General features: G+C 41.5%; 1 protein-coding gene across 25 annotated transcripts in view; it reads right to left on the bottom strand.

Annotated features, from left to right (window-relative positions):
• The window catches only part of NRXN1 (neurexin 1), a 1,176,176-nt gene extending 1,169,395 nt beyond the window's left edge, over positions 1 to 6,781 (bottom strand). For 12 of the 25 annotated variants that reach the window (XM_037806658.1, XM_037806672.1, XM_037806664.1 and 9 more), the window contains exons 1-2: positions 6,359 to 6,777; positions 1,934 to 3,599 (exon numbers count right to left, since the gene is read on the bottom strand). In XM_037806658.1, the coding sequence (XP_037662586.1) occupies positions 1,934 to 2,705 (772 nt within the window). In that variant the 5' untranslated portion in view covers positions 2,706 to 3,599; positions 6,359 to 6,777. Of the gene's footprint in view, positions 1 to 1,933; positions 3,600 to 6,358 lie in introns of all 25 variants that reach the window. The other 13 variants (XM_037806656.1, XM_037806662.1, XM_037806659.1 and 10 more) reach the window with 4 other exon arrangements.
• Positions 6,782 to 12,669: the final 5,888 nt, after the last annotated feature.

Raw genomic sequence — 12,669 nt, 5'->3', positions numbered from 1 at the left:
TCATTAAATTGTCTTTGCCATCTTTTAAAGTAGCACTCAGAGACTTAGAACATTTTTTTCATAAAACTGTTAATTTTCTATTTGTTTTATAAATCAGTGTAAATGTATGCAACTACAAATTTTACTGTAACAAATCATCATACCTAGTTATCTTATACCTGATTTACAATTAGGCTGGAGTTAGTAGAGGGAAAAAAATATGTACTGTTTTGCTATTGTAAAGCATACTATAAAGCCTGATCTTAAATCCATGGAAATTTACTGGCAAAGCCAAAGTGCAGTATAGGCCATGGGACAGACAATTTTCTATAATTACTTCAGCCAAAATATAATGAAAACAAATACCCACATGAAGGTAGAGCCCAATATAACCCTTTACTTTTTTTCCATAAACCCATAAAAGCTACAGATTATCCAAAAGACCAGGTTTTTCTCTTTTAACTCCCTTTGCTGTTTAAACAATTACCAATTTTATCACATCTTCATTACTCTTAAAGTCAGGTGAAAGAGAACTGGCAAATCTAATAAGATTTACAAGGGCTAGTTCTCCTTAGCAGTGTCAGCAAAAAAAAAACGGAAGACATTATACAAGAAAACACAGCCCCACATAGAGCTTTTGGCCATACAGCTTTGAAAACCGATTTAATAATTCACCTTTTTTTCATCTCTGCCACAAATGTCATTTTTCCACGTGTTGACTGTCTTTATTCGGCCCATAGCTATCTATTTTACAGTCCTGATATCTTCCCTTCTGCTTAACCACTGATACATCTGTGTTTCATCTTCTTTGTTAACTCAATTACGGTTCACAGATTTTTCTGTATTTATACAATATTTTCTTTGGTCATCATCATGTAGCAACATCAGAGTCACATACTAAAGACTGAATTTTGTTAGGAGGGGAAAACAACTTAAGGTTTTTGTTTTTTGTTTTTTGTTTTTTTAAAGCTAGTTTGTTTGTTTGTTTGAATCCCACACTGTTTCAAGCCCCAAGAACAACAGAAATTACAGCTTGGCCTCCACTACTCAGATACAGGTCTGTAGCTGAACATTCTCAGAAAATCTCTGGCAATCATTCACGTGCACTCCCTGTTTATTAGCCTACAGAAGCTTCCTGATCTAGTAATATCTAAATTTCTCTACTATTTATCTTTGCAAGGCATTTGATTTGTTAATCAAGAAATATTATTTAATCTCTAACATGTCTTAACATTAGCTGACCTGCCTCCCACTTCAAGAAACCACAGAAATCATCAAATTTAACTTAAACTTGACCCAACCATGGGAAGCAACGTGAATTCCAAGAACCCTCCTCCCTCTAACCAAGGCAATCTCCACATGCCCACCCCCACTTTTCCACGATTAAGAGCAGGTCTCTCAACTCCATTTACAAAAGGCATAGCAGTGCCTGTGAATCGTGCCTCCCTTGTACTTTACCAAGAATAAGCACAAGAACCCTCAACCACCGCCAAGGTGAACCTATCCTGCACCTAATTCTTCACCGAAAGTCTTCTAGATACTTGTCTACGTTACGGGGAAAGTCTGTGTATTATAAATTTAGAGTGGTAGAGGAAAGTATAAAAGTGGCTATTTTGGTGGCTGTGGCCCAGTTAGGGGAAAGCCTGGCAAAGGATTCCGAGGAATGAAGAGGAGGGGTCAATCTACTTGCCGCTTGGTAGGAAGCAAAATTGGTAGAAAAGGCTTCCAGGAGGAAAACGAACCTGGGGGCTGCTCAACCATTAAGAGGATGCAAAAGGAGGAGCTGTGGGAGGTGGTAAAGGCAGAGAGAAAGCAAGGAACATATTCACTTCAAAACTGTCACACACGGTCCAGAGAAGGAAGGCCCCATGCACCAGCCCAGCCGCGCTCCTCGGCCCGCCTCCCCGCGCCCTGCCCAGGCCGAGGCCCCCACGGTCGGGCGTCGGGTCCTTACCTTGGCTGCAGTCCTTGCCACGGAAGCCGGTTCGCGAGCAGTCGCACACGGCCTGGTCGTCCACCACGGAGCACACGCCTCCATTGAGGCACACCCCGCCCTCGCCCTCCTCGCCCGCCTCGCACGGGCTCCCGCCGCCGCTATTCGGCGGCTCGTCGTCCAGCTTCACCTCCCCACTGTCGACTGGCAGGGCCTGCGAGGAGTTGACCCGCACGTCGCGAATCCACCCTTTGAAGGGCTCGCGCTCCCTCACCGAGGCTAGCGTGAGCTTCAGCGCGGCAGCACGCAGTTCAGGCGGCAGACCCCCGACAAAGAGGCCGCTGAACACCGTCATGTCCCTGCGCTTGGACTTGACCTCCACCCACTTGGCCTCCACGTGGTCGATGAAGAGAGTGGTGTTGCGGAACTGGCGGCGGATGCGCACGCCGTGCCACGCGCCGTCGTTGACCGGCGTGTCGGCCAGCAGCGTGGCGGGCTCCGCACAGAAGATGGAGAAGCTGAGCTGGAGGCGGCCGCCGCGCGTGAGGATCAGCTCCAGGAAGTCGCAGAAGCCCTCGTCGTCGAAGTAGAGCACGAGGCCGCGGGCGCTGCGCGTCTTGAGCTGGAAGCTCATCTCGCTCTCACAGCAGGCGTTCCACTTGGGGAAGCGCGTCCACTGGCCCTCGGTGCCCGGGAACTCCAGCCCGCTACCCAGCTCTGCCCAGCAGCCCAGCAGCAGCAGCGAGAGGCACAGGAGAAAGCAGCCCCCGCGCTGCAGTAGCGCCGTCCCCATGCTCGGGGCAGGGGTGCGGCGGAGGGGTGCCGGGGCCGACAGGGTCAGAATGGTCCTGGACACCGTGACGTAGAATTAGGAGAGAAAGCAGAGTGAGGGGATGGGCACAGTGGGATGAATGCACCTCCTTTATCTAGCTCTTTTTTTCTTCTTCTTCTTCCAGTAACCCCTCCCTCTCTCCCTATAGTCTCCTCCCAACTGGAAAACGTAGACCCCAGTGGTACAGAGCAGCCACAGAACTTCCAGACCAAAGGGAGGATACACTTTGGAGGCAACGTTCTAGAAAAGATGTCAACAGGAAGTCAAAGGGAAATCAGTGATCCATTTGAACCGGATGAAGCGTTCCAGGGAGATGTCAACAGATTCTTCACTCCTCAAAAACCATTATCTACCAGGTACTTCCGGTGAAACCAAACAAAAGGGAGGCAGTTAGAGTCAGATAAGAAGCAAACACTTTTCTCAGGGAAGTATGAGAAGCCAGCAATGAAACAATATCCTTGGAAGTTTGTGGATGCCTCACGTGTTTCTCTTCCACCGGTAGCGTCCCAAACCAGAAGGGAAAAGGGTGTTGTTTGCTTCTTTAGACTACCACCTATCAACCCCAGAGTAAGTTCAAAGGCCTGCTTCTCCCATATTATGGAATTCCGGCACCACTGCAGCAAAAGCAGAATTCCTTGTACAGGGTGTCACAAGCTGGGCCTTTTTCCCTCCCCAAAAGTAGGGCTCAAACTCAGAAACTAAGAAATAGCCAGAAGCTGTTAGATGTAGAAATAACAACAGCTCCTCTTCTTTTCCCTCCTCTGCAAGGCCAAGCTAAGATGTCAGCATATCAGTTGGTTGTGTGTCGGTGATGCATTTTGGTTTTATTTTGTCTTTTTATAAGGACCCAGAAATCTGCAGAGAATTAAAATTAAAATTAAGTTTTAAAGTAATTTATAGTCACACGTAAATAATTATTCAGTCCAAAAAAACAAATATATAAAACTGGTGCTGTTAATAGGGAAACTGTTAACCTTATTGGATGGAGCTATTTGTCCTGACCTACAAATAGGACCTAATGTCTCCTAATAGTTAATATCACACTTACAATCAACCATTACAGTCTTGCAGTTTATTATAACTTTCCTAAACAAGTTTTAAATAGAGACTCTGTTATGCTTATCTTTTTCTTTTTCCAAGAAAGTTTACTTTTCAAAATGTATGAAAAGGAGTGGGAAAGGCTCTTTTAAGGACTGCTGCTTATATTATTTGCTAGTTACATGGACAGTAAAAATACAGCCTCTTTAAATCCCAGTAAATAGAGATGCTAAAACAGGCAAAGCAGATCAAACTGTTAGCAGGAAGCTGCTGACTTGGATTGTATAGCCTTCCTTCCATTTTATTTTCCTGCAAGAGAAGGAATACTAATAGATTCCTGGGAGTCTCTTTTAAAATTTCAAACAATTTTTTCCTCCTTTTTTATTCAAAGAATCATGTTATAGGAGAAAACACCTAATTGGAGTCAGATACACTTTTTGATGGTATTTATTCTTCAACTGCTATAAAATTAGCTCTCCTGAAGATGGTTAAAAAGTATTTAATGTTTTGCCTAACAGTGTAGTGATCTTAACCCCTCTTTAAGTCCTTATCTATCTTTCAGTCCTTAGAATTTGTGTGGTCAGAATAGCAGCTGGCATGCATGTCACCCCAGCTGCTATGGCTTCAGAAGCTAGGATTTAAAATCATACCTTTGAATCACTCTATACTATTAAATCACCTCTCCTTATTCAACTCTAATCTGACAGATCCTTGAAATGGCACAGCAATAATACATTGGGAGCTGTTTCTAAGTTTTTTGTTTTTTTTTTTTTTGTTTTGACCAAAAAAAATATGCTCTCACAGTTTGACAAAAAAACAAAAAATGTAACAGCTGGTCATGCCAAACCAATACATGTATTTCCCTCACCATTTCCCACTGTCTCCCCCCACCATAGTATACACACACACACACACACACACCAAATTTACTGCCTGGACACAAGCTCACACTATCCAATTAACACTTTTTTTTTTCCTACAAGCTGAAACTAGCAGTAATTTATGGCACCGCATTGTGCTGCTGCTCCTCTGTGGAGGGAGCTGAGAGCATTTCTCTTCAGTACAGAGCAATCCCTACAGGTGTCAGCTGAGAGCCACCAAGCTAGGGGATCCCACTATAAGTTCCTCCCTAGATGAAATTGATGACTGGTTCTCTTCTGCACACACACACACATAGTCAGACTCACACAGCCCACTAGCAAAAGGAAATAAAAAAACTCTGTTGCTTATTTATTATGGCTGATACGTTCCACACCATCAGCAATCACCAGTCATATCTTGTCTACTCCTGTGCCAACCCCAAAGAAAGGTCCTTTAAAAATCATTCTAAAATGGCATATTATTCAATATGCTATCATTTTTAACTGGACTCATGAATCTGAAAAATATTCAGTAATTTGCAAAATATATTTGGAATGTCACTTTCAAGAAAGAGTGTTTTGAGTATATCCACAAGCTCATGTATTAAAAAACCATTTTCTTTTTTGTGGTCCAGTGTGAGCTGATTAATTAATTAATTAATATTACATAGATCATATAACCTCTTTTCACCCTATCTCTTGCTCATCTCCATTAATGCACATCTTGGCAATTTTTAAGGGATGGAGGAGAAGTCAGAAAAAACCTAGAAGAATGTGTATGTGTGTGTTTATTTGTGTATTTTCTTATCACACGGGAGGTCAGCTGGCTCTCCCAGTTCTTAGAGAAAGCTCATTGTGTGAGAGAGGGTATCTGTATTTATATGGAGAAAGGGTTCTCTGTAGGGACAGGAAAAACCTCGTGAATTCACAAATTAGAGAATGAAATAAAAGGATTTGAAAAACAACCTTAATGCAGCTAAAGGAAGAAGCACTCTAATTCAAAAGCAGACTAACAGCCTCATTAATCTTTTCTTTCATTTCTGGAATCAAATTCATTCCCAAGCCACTGGAAAGATCAATACAATATGCTCATCGGCTGCAGTTACATTTAGTTTAATATGTTTATGGCACACATACACATGCTCAGACACACACACACACACACACACACCTTCCCATATACCCCTCAATACATACTATCATAAGGAACCTGCAATATCTTAGAGATTTTTTAAGAAGTGGTTATCTTTTTCCCCTTGGCTTTTACAAAGTCTCTCAATACCGATGCACACCCAAAATTCTCCCTGGCTTTCCCGCCCAGTCTCTAAGCCTCAGCTATCATCCCAGTGCAGTTTCTGGGAGCTGACTGCACAAATTAAGGATAAGCACAGCAAGGAGCTTATGGAGAAGAAAAAGAAAGACATAGGTATATTTTATTTCTTTGATTTCCAACCTGTCAGGTCTTTTCTTTCTTTGGCTAGTAAATCACTTCGTCCAGCCTTTAAGTTACTACCCCAGTTCCACCACCTCATCTTCTTGCCATGTATTTAAAAAGCTCCATGCAAACAACCAAGATCTACACTCCCCCACCCTCCCACCACCCATCCTTCCCTGTGCGTTTGTGGCAGATCCTAGCTCAGTTACAACGGGAAAGATATCCTTCTCCAGCTTGCCTCGCCCAATCCCCTCCCCCCAACCCAAATTGAGCTTCTTTACCTGCCCGGTTATTCCCCTTAGCTCGAGCCAGAGCCTGAAGCATGCATCGGTCAAAGCGAATTTCCTGAGGTCTATTGCTAAGGCGACTCCCGGTGCCTTTTCAGAGGCGTCAGGCTTCAGCGTCTATCTCCAGGAGTGCGGGAGGGGAGAACAGGCAACGGAGGGGAGCAGGAGGAGGAGGAGGAGGAGAAGAAGAAGAAGGAGGAGGAGGAGGAGGAGAGGGGAAGAGCAGGGAAGGAGGAGGCGGTGGTGGAGCCGGAGAAGGCTGGGTTACGTGACGCCGGGTTCTGTCCTTCTGAAAGAGAAGGGCGGAGCTGAGCTCTCCGCAGTACCATGGAGAGCGGCAGGCCCGTCCTAGGGCTGGGACTGGTGGGCTCGGGCGGCGGGCACAGCGACTCAGGTCTGGACGTTGCGGAGCGAGGTGTTTCTACCTTTGCATCGTCCCCTTGCAGAGGAGAGCCCGATCCTGGGGGCGGGGACTTGCCGCAAGCGCTTCTAACTTGTCGCCACCCTGCCTCCTCCCCCCCACCCCAGAGAGAGAGAGAGAGAGAGAGAGAAAGAGAGAGTGTGAGAGAGAAAACCACGTAGCTTACTGAGCATGCTCAGGCCCCTACTAGACCCACGAAAAGCTGTGTGGGGATTCCACTTCTCCGGGGTTTAGTCGCGATTGGGCAGGGGTACCTGAAAGGATGCCCGGGAAAAGCTTGGAAGCTAAAGGGAAGGGGACAAGGAGTCCGTGACTAAGATGAGCCCTGGCTTTACTTGTGCACCTTGGTATCCTGCTCAGCACCCTTGAAAAGCTGCAGCTCTTCCAGGAATGCAGGAACGGGCAGGACTCACGGGCGCTGGCATTCCCCAAGCTCCATCATCCCCGTCCCACCCCTTACTGTGTCCCCGACCTGAGAGACCACACCATCACGCGATCCCCCTATGGCTGTGCCAAAAAGACGCAAGAGGACCCACCAAGCTAACGCTCCAACTTGGAGATCGGATTCAATTCTGTCTGACAAATTGTTTTTTGCTGCATACCCTACGTATCTCTCAGCTTTCCGTGCTCTGTCTTGGCCATGGTCATTCTGAGCTAAACCAAGTTCCCTACCTGTTTAACTCTTCCTTCCGTCTCCTCTTTCCTTTTGCTGTTGATAAAACCTGGAAAAATGAGACTCCTGCAAGGCTCCAACCTATAACTGGGCATGCCCGGTAGACACTTCTGGGTCTAGTGATAAGGGGGTTAACTCTAAGAGACCCTGCAGATCAGGTGGTAGGGAAGCCTGACCTCTGTGGCTTTAAATTATGGTTTGAGTTTTAAGGACATTTAAATTCCTAACCCGGATATATCCCTAGTCTGAATTAGTTTTGGAGCAGAAACAACAAACTCTTGTATTCAACACCACAACCCTAATAGCTTCAGCCTCAGATGCTATGTTAAGACTATTTTCTGACTCCAGTCCCAATAAAGCAAGAATGTAAGAACTAGAGAAAACAAGGAACACTTAAATAATGCAGTATTCATTTCCTTCTAAAGAATCCAGAACGCTCATGGAAAACTTACTTATACTTCCACTTCCTTTGTGAAAGAGTCTAAGTAACTTGAAGACAGGAATCTACAGGTTTTATTTCTTTATGTTTTGCCCTTAGAAAGGCAGTGTGGTCAGCTGGTTAAACATGTGGGGACTGGAATCAAGTTGTCTGGGCTTCAATTCAATCTTCACTATTTTTTTGCTGTGTAACTTAGCAAGATACATAAACTTACTATGCCTCAGTCATCTCATCTGTAAATTGGAAATAATAATAGCACCCATTTCATAAAATTGTTGTGAAGATTAATGTAAAATATTTAGAATGGTGTTCAATAAACACTAGCTATTTTTATTAGTTACTTTAAGCTCACTGTGGAGTGAGTTGCTACACTGTGTCCTGAGAACACAGGCTCAGACACAATGAAGATGTTTAGCACATGACTACTTTATTACTTACGCATATCACAAAGGGTTCGAAAGAGCAGGGGAAGAGATCCTATCGTGGCCCGGCCTCTGGGGAGAACAATGCTCAGGTCAGGGTCTGTGGATGGTGGCTCCACAGGTCTCGCCTCCAGAGTTACCTGAGGATGGGGTATTTATACACCCCAAGGGCAGGGGCTTCTACCACTGATCAAAAATCATGTATCAAGCAAATTGTGTAGAGTTCATGCCCTGATAAGTAGCTGGGGCTGCTTGTTCCCTGTTTTGGATTCCAAGTATTGTCACATCCTTCCATTAGACCCAAAGTCTCTCTCACTGCAAAATGGAAAGACATTGAAACAACTGCATATAAAGAAAAGAAGGGGGCAGGCAAGTGCTGGGAGATTGGGAGATGGCCGCTGAATGTGTCCATGTCTTCTCTAGCACCCACTTTCTATTCTGTTTGACCTGAGGGAAGATACTTCCTTGACTATAAAATAGGAGAACTGGTGCTTGCCAGCTTTTTCCACAGGATTGCTTTGAGAATATAATGAAATAATGCCAGTTAGCATGATTTGAAAAAATATATAAAAATTTTTTGAAATAATTTAAAACTAAGTTTCAGAAAAATAACATTTCTAAGTTTATAGAGTCAGTAAGTGAACCTGGACTAAAACAAAAATCTACTTAATTCAGAGTCTTGATCAAATTGTTCCTACAATTTACCAGTAGATTCTGGAGCAAAGAGCACATAAGGTAACTCCAGATGTGTTTACTAAAGCTTATTGCAAAAGGAAGTGAAATGGATAAGCCATTTCCAAGAATATGATCTAAATAAGGTCTGTGATGCCCTTAAGATCTCACATATGCATTCATCAGTGACTCTTATGGTGGTTAAAGAAGAGTTATAGAAGCACACTTAAGATTCATAGCCCTGTTTTCACCTGGACCTTTAAAATCCAGTATTTGCCACCCGTGCAGGTGACTTGAAGAATTACCTCGTATGTTTTAGCTCATTTTGCTTATGTGAATTTTCATCCTACCCTCAGTCAGACTTTATGTTGTTTCCAATGGGGTCATGATTTTCCTTGGGCTGTCTTCTGTGGTTTCCTGATTCAGAGAAATGTTAACATTCATATACTTTATGCTATAAATATTAAATTTTAAAACAAAATTTCCTCTGATCTCCCTTCCCCCTATACACACTATATAAACTGAGGGACTGGACTTTGTGTTGTTACACTTATCCCCTTTGCAATGATCAGATGTAATGTACCTACTGTATGTATGTTTGTATGTATGTATGTGTGTGTGTGTGTGTGTGTGTGTGTGTGTGTGTGTGTATATTCTAAGGGACACAGACATCCAGAAGATCCCTTTTTTAGTAAACATGAAGAAGGAAAACAATCAGTATGTGCTTATGATGAAAAAATTATCACCAAGTAATTTAGTGAAAAAAAAGTTTCAATTTGTTTTAAATTACGACCTTTTTTTTTTTGTTTCTTTGTAAATTCCTTCAACTCTCTAGTTCCCTCATCACTAAGTAGGGATAATGGCACATCAGTTTATAAGATTTAGCAAGGATAATGACAATACCTAAATTTATTGCATGTCTACTCTATGCCAAACAATGCTCTAAAGGCTTTAGGCTTTAGTTACATTAATTTATTTAATCTTCTCAGCAACCCTATGAGGTAGATTCTAGGATCTCACTCATTTTACCAGTGACAAAAGAGAAGCATAGAGAGAAAAATCAAGACAGTCAAGGTCACATACCTAGGAAGTTCACAAGTGTGAGGTAGGATACAAACTCAGGTAGATTTATTCCTGAGACTGTGATTTCAACCATCCTGCTACTGGCCTCTCATCAAATGATCAAATATATCAAGTGGTTTGATATATTTGATATATATTTTAGATGCTAAATAAACATTAATTATTTTTCCTTTCTAAGCGTTTGGTCAAGAGGAATTCAGGAAACTAGAATTAACTTTGGGAAGTTGGAATGTCATTTACATTAAATAACTCATGAATGACTAATATTATATGAAATATCTTAATGAGAACAGGTGAGGTGTTTTAAACATGCTACCATCAGCTTTTGTAGACAAAATGTAAAAAGATTCTTCTTGATCTGAATTTGAGGCAATTTAACATTTGTCAGAACAATATCATATTTTTCTAGATGGGTGTGAACAAGGATTAATTGTAGTAGTAACCCTCCTCAGTCACTTTAGAGAATCTACCAATTTTAGTCTTCAGTAATGTGTGAAAGATGCTAACTCCTGCCCCTCGCTACCACTCGGAACAAATGAGATAATTGTGAAATCAAGGTGGTTGTTTATGATTATGTCTGATTGGGAGAATTTCTGGCAACCCAAATATGGAAACATAAATAATATCTCATGCCATAAACTGGTAAACATTTTGCAACAATGAATATGGAAATGAATGATCACCAAAAACAAATATATTTCCATAAGGTATTAAATATTAATGAGGATTCTAACATGGAAACTTGCTCCACACTAAAAATAAATGAAACTAAGTGATAAGATTTTTTGACTGAGAAACAAATGTATCAGAGAGGATCTGTGTTTATTGCTGCAATCATAGCCTGTGCTTTAACATTAGGAATTCAGTGTAAACAGCTACTTTCTCAATTAACATTAAGGCAAAGCAGAGATGTTGAGATACCAATGAATTCCAAGACTGATGTCAATTCGGAAGGGAGCCTTAACTTTACCAATACAAATGATATAAGAAAGAAATACATAGCAATAATAAGGGAAATACGAATTGACATAAATTAGATTCTTTTCCACTAAGGATGGCAAACAGTTTAAAAGGGGCAATAAGATTTATTACTCTGGGAGCATTTTCCATTTGCTATGATACAGATGATCAAAATGAAGTCACTTTTTCTGCTGAAATAATTACAGTACTAGATTACTAGATCACAAGAAATACATTACATGATATTCTAAACTAAATTTCAGATTAATAGCAAATTCCTCCTACCAATTACAGTGTCATTGTTGCATAACTAGAATGCTACTAATTAATTCACAATTTCCTTTATTTTAATAATAAATATAACCTTTGTTATTTTGCTTGTGGGTAAATGTCTCTAACTGGTTTCACTAATACAAACCAATATGAGTTTTCTAGCTGCAAAAAGTTATGAATAGTTAGTTATTGAACATGCTAACCATATAAACCTCATTTTCAACATGTCTAGAGGAATTTTACAGTACAAGGAAATGCAATCAAGTCTAGGAGCCTTGGACTCAGCTATAGCCTAGAATAAACATACTGGAATTTACATGTGAAAAAACTCACATAATTTCCCAAGAAACTTACTAAGTTAATTTCAGGAGATATAAGCAAACTTGGTGATATTAAATACTTTTGTACTACTTGAAAAATCTTCAGCATAGTAAAATTAGACTACTTTCAAATGAGTATCTAATTTTTCAGTAATCAGAAGAAAGAATGTGATTCAAAAATGGCTATAAATCATTAAATAATGATAATTATTAAGACTTCAAGCTTAAGTAGAGAAAGCACATGGATAGGTACTTGAGAATAGTGGTTACACTCTAAACGATGCACCTGCTGGAGAGGTTTCAATGTGGGACCCTGCAGTGTGTTTGATGGGCAGTGTTTTAAAATTAAGGGCAGCACTGACACCTGGGTGTGTTCTGTTATGCCTGCTCCTGCCCTTTTTCCCCCACAAGATAACCAACAACCTTCATGAGGAAGAATAGCAGCTCCTATACTTAGTTTGTGAGAAGCCAAGGGCTGTCAGGGGGTGGGGGCGGGGCGTATTCCTCCCATATCAATGATTAGGTGCACACTTGGGTCTATTAATAACCTTTCTCCTGCCATATGCCATATAGTGTCACTATATTGCCGCTCTCCCACACCCACCCTTCACTGAATTCCAGCCATTTTCAACTGCCAAACTCCAGGAAAGGAATGGCCTCATTCATCGGAATCTGCTTTAGACTTCATTTAATTGGGTCCTTGCAACAGTACTGTTTAATTTCCCTTAGTCTGGCTTTTGAGAGAACAGCAAAGGACTTGTACTAAAGTTATAGATTCCAGTGAGGTTCATAATCTTATTGTATCTTTACTTGATTTCAGCCTATTTCTGAACCTAGAAATCTGTGGAACCATTTCTCTGTGACAGCATCTTGAAATATTTTGTAGTCAGCTTTTTAAACATATACTATGCTATTTTTTGCATTTGTTTTTGTTTGTGTGTTTCCCCTTCATATCGTTTCCAAACAAATTAGAGAAATAATACCTAGGTTTTTAATTTAAAAATTATTACAGACTTTTGTAGTGACTGATGAAGTAAAATAA

The sequence above is a fragment of the Choloepus didactylus genome, chromosome 17 (assembly GCF_015220235.1).
Source record: "Choloepus didactylus isolate mChoDid1 chromosome 17, mChoDid1.pri, whole genome shotgun sequence".
NCBI lineage: Eukaryota > Metazoa > Chordata > Mammalia > Pilosa > Megalonychidae > Choloepus > Choloepus didactylus.
This window is presented reverse-complemented; position numbering and strand designations above follow the sequence as displayed.